Source organism: Phacochoerus africanus, chromosome 3 (assembly GCF_016906955.1).
Source record: "Phacochoerus africanus isolate WHEZ1 chromosome 3, ROS_Pafr_v1, whole genome shotgun sequence".
NCBI lineage: Eukaryota > Metazoa > Chordata > Mammalia > Artiodactyla > Suidae > Phacochoerus > Phacochoerus africanus.
The window spans coordinates 167,015,687-167,024,096 of NC_062546.1; the positions used below are offsets into that span (position 1 = coordinate 167,015,687).

At 38.3% G+C, this 8,410-nt stretch overlaps 1 protein-coding gene across 4 annotated transcripts in view; it reads right to left on the reverse strand.

Annotated features, from left to right (window-relative positions):
• The window catches only part of RFTN2 (raftlin family member 2), a 67,393-nt gene extending 59,205 nt beyond the window's left edge, over window positions 1–8,188 (reverse strand). The window contains exons 1-2 of one of the 4 annotated variants that reach the window (XM_047773156.1): window positions 7,896–8,188; window positions 7,442–7,588 (exon numbers count right to left, since the gene is read on the reverse strand). In XM_047773156.1, the coding sequence (XP_047629112.1) occupies window positions 7,442–7,580 (139 nt within the window). In that variant the 5' untranslated portion in view covers window positions 7,581–7,588; window positions 7,896–8,188. Of the gene's footprint in view, window positions 1–7,441 lie in introns of all 4 variants that reach the window. The other 3 variants (XM_047773155.1, XM_047773154.1, XM_047773153.1) reach the window with 3 other exon arrangements.
• Between the last annotated feature and the right edge of the window lie 222 nt (window positions 8,189–8,410).

Consider the following 8,410-nt stretch of genomic DNA (forward strand, 5'->3'; position numbering starts at 1 on the left):
GCTGGGGATAAACCGCATCCTCATGGGTACTAGTTGGGTTCATTACTGTTGAGCCACAATGGGAACTCTGGATTTTTCTGATTGAAATTGATACATGCTAAAGGTTAAGCAACACTCTATCATTTATCTATCAATATTAATAGACCATCAATATTAATATACTTTTAAAATAGTCCTTTGCTTAAAAACTACATAGACAAAGATCAAATTTTAAAAACAAAAAAAGTCACACTTAAGTATAAAAAACTAAGAACTTACTCAATGCCAAAAGCTTTGCCCTGGTGATGTAATGCTATGAACATAGCCCTTATATATATTTATATATATATATATATATATTTATATACATATATATATTTTTTTCCACCAACTTACTTCTGAAGGTTGGTATGTATTTTTGAAATACTTATGAACACTGTTTCCTGAGATAAAAATGTACAAACACTGGCAAGTAATTTTACCATATTTTCAAAAGGGAACAGACTGTCAAACTGTCAAACTCCCTCCATATTGTAACTAACAATTATAGTAAAAAATAATAAGTAACATATACCAAATGCATATTTTCTGCCAGGCACTATGTGAAGTGCTTCACATGCCTAATCTTAATTAGTTCTTACAAAACTCCATAAGGTAGATATTATTATTATTCTCATATGAGGAAACCCAAGGAGAGAGAGATTTGATAACTTGCTCATATTGCCAGTGAGTAGGAAGATTGTGATTGAACCAAATAAAATGATCCCAGAGCCAACACATTCTAGCACCTACAGGAAAGTAAACCTTCACTGATTTTTATCATTGTTAATTTAGAATTTGTGAAAATTCAAACATCAGCTGGCCTAAATTTTTTTGGCCATGTATGCAGAATTTCCTGGGCCAGGGATTGAACCTGAGCCACAGCAGTAATCAGAGCCACTACAGCAGTGACAGCGCCAGATCCTCAACCCACTGTGCATTAAAGCTTTTGACTACTACAAATTGTTAAGCAATTTGATATTTAGGTATTAAAAGAAGTATCTTGTTTACCTATCAAAATGTTTTAAATTACTTGGAAATATAAACTACTATATAAACAACATCTCAGTTATGTAATATTTTATATTTTCTTTTCTATTTTTTTTGGTATTTTTGTCTTTTTAGAGCCACTCCCTCGGGATATGGAGGTTCCCAGGCTAGGGGTTCAATTGGACCTGTAGCCGCCTGCCTACACCATAGCCACAGCAATGAAGGATCCGAGCCGCATCTGCGACCTACACCACAGCTCACAGCAATGCTGGATCCTTAACCCACTGAGCAAGGCCAAGGATCGAATCCTCGACCCCACGGATGATAGTTGGGTTCGGGAACCACTGAGCCACGACAGGAACTCCCAATCTTTTATATTTTCAATAAAAGCTTCCATCTTTGTAGTCATTCATTAATATATTTAACTAAAGTAATACAACTATAGTTTTGAAACACACTCAAACTCCAATGAACTACATGGTTCATTATTACAGGCAGATATGATCAAAAGATCAAATTATTAAAACTCCTGCAGCCTTGTGTTTCACTGTTGCCTCCTCCATGTGCTGCACTCCACCTATTCTGTTTATCCGTAGTTCCCGGACAGACCATAAAATTTTCTCTCATTTCTGAGTCTGTACATCTTGTCTTTTTGCTTTGTTTGCCTCACCCTGACTTCTTATATAGCCTTTCCTTTTTTTAAACCTTTGCATGGGGGTAGAAGTGTCACATAAAAAAAAAAAGATGCCCCAAACATACTGAAACTGCCAACATTTGGTAACCATCATCCATTTAAAAATCAGAAAATGGCAGGCAGTCCAGAAGCCTCCCACTCCCCGCTTTCCAACCACAATCCCCCTCTCCTGCTCTGAGCTCCTCGGACTTTTATGGTCCTCGCTTCCTTGCTCTTCCTTTTAGTTTACTCTGCAAGAACACAAGTAAACACTGTAGTTCATTCTGCCAGTTTTTGGAGTTTATATAAATGGCATCATACAGGATGTACTTGTGTCTATCTTCTTTCACTGAACATTATGCTTGTGAGGTTCATGCGGTGTAGTTTGTATAAGTGTAGTTTGTTTTCACTGCAGTGTAGTGGAGGACAGCACAGTATTGCCTATGGCTTGTTTTGTTGCATATGGTATCTTGGCACCACGTTGGTCGAGCTGAGTAGTTGTGACAGAGACACATGGCTTTCAGAGCCTAAAATATTTACTGTCCAGCCCTTTTCAGAAAAAGCTGGGTGACTTTGGCAGTATACAGGTGCATTGTATGAGTATACCACAAGCATTTTTTTTTTTTTTTTGGAGATGGTTGTACTAATTTAGAAACATCTGGTATTAACATTCTTTTTCTTCTTTTTTGCTTTTTAGGGCCGCCCCTGTGGAAAATGCAGGTTCCTAGGCTAGGGTCCAATCGGAGCTGCAGTTGCCGGCCTGCGCTACAGCCACAGCAACGCAGGATTGGAGACCTACGCACAGCTCATGGCAATGCCGGGTACTTAGCCCACTGAACAAGGTCAGGGACTGAACCTGCATCCTTATGGATACTAGTGAGGTTTGTTACCACTGAGCCACAACAGGAACTCTGGTATTAGCAGTCTTTTTACATTTTAGCCATTTTGGATGATTTGTAGTGGTTTCTCACTGTGGTTTTAATATGCATTTTTCCTGATTACTCAGAGGTTGAGCACACGTTCATATGTCTACAGAGCATTTGGATTTCCTGTTTTATGAACTGTCCAAGTTCCTTGTCCATTTTTCTATCAGGTTGTGTTTTTTCCTTTTTGATTTTCAGTTGTATTTTATATATTCTTGATCCAAATTTTTGTCTAAGTCCCACTCATCCTTTAGATCTCAGATGAGCTGGCACTTCTTTTAAGGTGTCTTTCTGGATCCTGCCGATCAGGTGGCAGTGCTCATCTTTCTGCTTCTATAACCTTCATACTTCCAGCACAGCCTGTATCATAGCCTAGTGTGGCATTGTAACTGGATGCTTATCCATCAAGGCCCCTCAGCAGGATGCTCACTAGGATGCAGGTTCAGCGAATTCAAGAATTCTCTGTATCCTCTGTATCTCTGTATCTTCACTCTAGGTTCAGTGGGTGCTCAGTAAGTGTCAGTTCAAAGAATGAATAAATGTCCACCCATATATAAGAAAAAAACCCAATATAAAGTAGATTGTCAGTAGAAATGTATCCTCTTAACATCAGTATTTATTTAAGTGGGTCAACTATATGCTATTATCAGAGATTCCCTACTCCCCCAGGTCAGAATGGGATCTTTGCTCCCACAACAGCCTGAAATTATGAGGCTTCATTATTTTTCTAAACCAAAATATCTCACCATTCAAACATGACAGAATTCCTTATATAGTTTTTTCACCTGATAGGAATTTGGGCTAGGTACCATGACAGGGTTTATATTGATGCTTGAGTAAATTTAGTCATTTTTATTATTAATTTCTTTTTACGCAGCATTTTAGATTTGAAAATATTTTGACTGCTTGAGGAAATACACCAAAACTTATTAGATTCAGACAGATACAGAAAATTTAGCTGACTGACCTACCTTTCTCCTTTCCTCCCTCCCCACCTCCCTCCTTTCTTTCCTTCGCCCCCTCATTTCTGATCCTTTATTCATCTCCTATTGATTTTAATTTATTTAATTTTTTGTTTCTTTTGCTTTTTAGGGCCGCACCTATAGCATATGGTAGTTCCCAGGCTAGGGGCCTAATCAGAGATACAGATTCCTGCCTATGCCACAGCCAGAGCCACATCTGTGACCTACACCACAGCTCATGGTAACGCCAGACCCTTAACCCACTGAACAAGGCCAGGGGTTGAACCTGTGTCCTCATGGATGCCAGTCAGATTCGTTTCCCCTGAGCCACAACAGGAACTCCTTGTACTGTAATCTTTCATTCATTAATTCACCACAACTTACTGGCCATTGGTCATGTGCCAAACACTGTGCAAACACAACTATGCAAAGGTAGACGTGGCATAGTTTCTGACCTTGAGGAGTTCACGATATCTTCCAGTTTGACCAGTTAGAATAAAAGATACTAGAGGGCAGAAACCATGTCTTATTATCTTTTGTATTTTTCACTATATATTAGCATCTTTTATAGAATACATACATTGATGTATTTATTACGGTAATAGTGATAATAAAAGACAATAAGAGTTTTTTGTCCTAATAGTAGGAAAGCAAGCTAGGGGCCAGAAAAATTTTACTCAATATGTTTTACATTATTCTATTAGAAAGTCAAATAAGGAAGCTACCATCTGTCCTTCTCTTCGGTTTTTAATATTACAGAAATTTCTTCTTAATCATAAAGATATACATGCTCTGAAAATCCTGAGGGCTATGGTTATTTAGATTGTTTTCTGGGATTGTACAAAAAGGTGAACCAAACCTTCTGGATCATTTGAAGAGTTAATTTAATTTTCACTAAAGAAGTTCTATAACATGCACATATATATATACACACACACATCATATACATATATAAAACTATACAATAATCCAGAAAATTTATCATAAAAATTGCGCTGAAATCTCACTAGTGTGGTTGGTAGACCCTGCATAAAGCCAGAATGGTTAGTAATTAACTTTTAATAAGTGCTTACTGAGTGCCAGGGACTTTTGGAAAAAGATTATCTTGTATTATCTCCTTTAATACTTAAAACAACGCTGTTATGTAAATGCCATCAGAACTCCCATTTTACAGCTGTGGAAACTAAGGAAGAGCAAAGTCTATAAACTTGCCAAGTTAGTGAGTACAAACTGAGGAACTTGACTTCAGAACTTATGTGCTCAATGATTACATTATTATTTCTCCCACAGAGATATATAAAAAATGGCTCAAAGTCTTCCCCTCCACCTCCCAAAAAAGTGTGGGAAAGGCACACACACACAGAAAGAGAAAGAGAGAGGGAGGGAGGGAATGGAATTGAATGGAAAATAAATAATTGTTGAAGATAATTATAGCCATCATAACACAGGGCCCTGGAAATTATAAAAGGTCTCCTCTTGCCCCACTGGGACTTGACTCTCTGTCCCATGTCCTCTGTTTAGAAAAATAGAGGAAAACGAGGTGTCACTAGCCCATTTTGCTTCCTGAAAGGTTGCTCCCTCCACGTGGTCTCTGAGAGGAAGGAGGTGCCACTATTGAGTACTCTTCATGGTAACCCCAGGGCAGAAGGGCCAGCGTTCAGTGAAGACGGCTGGCATGTTTTAACCCCGTGTGACTCATTTCTCTACACACTGGAGGAGTAGGTGGGAGTCAGAGACAAAGAGGAAGATGGTTTGTGAAGCTGGGCGGACAGAGTCTTGGCTTTTGAGGCAAAGGCAAAAACAAAAACAAAACAAAAAACATGTGGAAAAATTGGAGAGAAAAAAGGGGCACCAGGAGACTAGGCGCCAGGACCAAATAGAATCCAGGTGCAACTTTAAAATGTGTGCCTGGGAGTTCCCGTCGTGGCACAGTGGTTAACGAATCCGACTAGGAACCATGAGGTTGCGGGTTCGGTCCCTGCCCTCGCTCAGTGGGTTAACGATCCGGCGTTGCCGTGAGCCGTGGTGTAGGTCGCAGACGCGGCTCGGATCCCGCGTTGCTGTGGCTCTGGCGTAGGCCAGTGGCTACAGCTCCGATTGGACCCCTAGCCTGGGAACCTCCATATGCCGCGGGAGCGGCCCAAGAAATAGCAAAAAGACCAAAAAAAAAAAAAAAATGTGTGCCTGCTTTCTGTGTTCACATTTGCAAGCTATGCCCATATTTATACTTTATAGTGTAATATTCTAGCTCCTAGAATGGAAGGTTGAAATTTCACTCCTTTCACAGAGAGAAGGGCTTCTGATAATAACAAAACTGAAATGACTTCAAGGATTGCTGATTCAAAAATGGCTGCATTTATACAAATTTGAGATTGCTAATACTGTTTGGAGGAAATAAATAAAAAAAAATCAAATTACTTTAAAACCTATAGGGACGGTGAGTAAATCTTAAAGTACAGAGCAAAATGGCTCTGGCATAAACTTTATGAACAGACAAGGTTTTGAGGGAAAGGAAAGTATGTTTGTGTCCTGTGGATTTATAGAAACTTGTCCTAAAAAATAATTTACAAGGATGATCAATGGAGAAAACATAGCACCATATCACAAATATTTTCTCAAATGATGGTTTTTGAAAAAGTATAAAAAATTCATTTGAGTGGCTGCTTCTCTGATCATCACCACTATCTTAATCTACTTTTAAATTTCATAATTAAAAAGAAAATTAGGAATATTTACATTTTTCCCATTTGTAGACTTAGCCTTAGAAAAAATGAATGTTTTAAAAGTATATGTACAGACTGTGTATGTCTCTGGAAGGAAGTTTCCTTGCCGGCTAGCTCAGTTTTTGACAAAGAAAAATGGGCTGCTCTTGCACAAAGATGTACTGTTCATAGAGCAACCAAAAAATAGAGAATTTGTGTTTAAGTTGAAAAGAAATTAACATAATATCCAGTATGATAATTTACTTAGTATAAGCCTTCTATTAACTGATAAAATTTGCGGCTTATTAGAATTAAAAGTATAACTTCGTAATAAGAGCTTAAGATACTGACATCTGGAAATTCTAACAGCAAGCAAGACACTCGAAATTTCATTCTTAGTATCCTGTAATTAAAGACATAGTTCTGCTCTTTTAAAAAAATGCAGTTTTATCATTGTGGTTGCACAGAACTCTGAAGTTTCCCAAAGAAGTGAGGCAAAGTATTTGTGAAGTAGAGCTGCCTCTGTTCCTTGCACAGGGCTGCCATCTGGGCTTGTTTATTTGTGTTTCCAACTTTCTGGAACAGGGAGTTTCTCTGTTAGGCACCAAGCAAAGGAAGTGTCTTACAGAAGACTATTTTTTTTCCCCCCTTTTTTCTTTTTTACTGTATTTTCAAACTTCAAGTTTAGTTTGGTCAAAAATATCAAGTGACTAGCACAATCAGAACATTTAACCATAGTTGGAAACCTCGGAATTGTCTTAGCAAACACTCGTCTACATGATGCAAGTAATATTTCTTGTATGCTACCTTCTTGTGCCTTGCAGATCTTTTTTCAAAACACAGACTGTCATTAAGGGTATAGCTGTTTGGCTTGGAAATCAAACATTTTTCATATATCCTTCTACAAATAAACACTTGATTTAAAAATGAAAGACATATTTCCAAGAAGTTTTTCTAATTTTATAAAGTACATAAGAACCAAATTTACAGAAAAACAAAGCAAACAAAACACAAATCTTTCAGAGTGGAAGAAACAAAGCATTACTGTTAGATTGACTGTACAATCTGATTATGAAGGGCAATTTAAAAATTCACGAACCAATACTTAAAAAAACCAGTAGTCCCTTATCTTTGAAATCTTTCATTAAACAAATAAAAAGAAGCAAAAAGTACCTTGTAAAGTAAAATCCAGCAATACATATTCGTAAGCAAATTCTGCCTTTGTTTCCACTTGCGGTCTCTTCAGGGTAGAAAATATTTTTCCAGGGCTGCTATCATCAGGGTCTTCTAGCTTTCTAAGTCCGCACCCCATGGCAAAATCTGTAAGGAATTAAATTGCAGGATAGGGGAGGGAGAGCAGCAAATTCTGTTGTTTAAGCTGCAAAAAGAAAGTTACAGACTTAACTGCTTTGATTTTTTCAGCTAAATCATAGATATTCAAAAAGAAAACATTTGAGTCCAAAGAAAGGAGCAGAAGACTTCTATCCATTTTTCTGTAAAGTCGTTGAACCCATGATGATTAAGCTACAGCTCCGGGAGGCTGGGCTTGCTCTTAGGAGAAACATGCAAGCTGCTACAACTTAGCGAAGAATTTCCATGCCACGTCAATTTACAGCCAGCCCCCTACCAGAGTTCTGTCGCTCAGGGCACCAACAGTGCTTTGTCTATCCCAGTTGGCTGGATATAAAGGAGGTGTCCAAAAACGGAAATAAAAAGACAAAAGAGCAAATTAGATGGAATTATCTACAAGTAGAGGATATATTCAGACACAGTGGCATGCAATTCTTTTTCTGTTTTCTCTTTTCCCTCTTTCCTGTGCCCACCCCTCCTTCTTCCTAGTTACTACCAAGCAAGAAGGGAGAGAGAGAGACAGACAGACAGAGAGAGAGACAGAGGGAGACACACACAGAGAGAGAGAGAGAGAGAGAGGGGGTGGGAGGGGAGGGGGGAGAGAGAGAGAGAGAGAGAGAGAGAGATAGAGGGAGAGAGAAATGGATTCTCAACATGGTTGGAAACAAAAATCATTTCCAGAAAGGAAGTCAGCTTTATGAGAAAACTGTTTCTGGAGTCTAAAAGGAGACACGTTAAAGTTAAAAAAAACAACAACCCACTTTTAGTTTTTAGATAGCACTCTTCAGGATT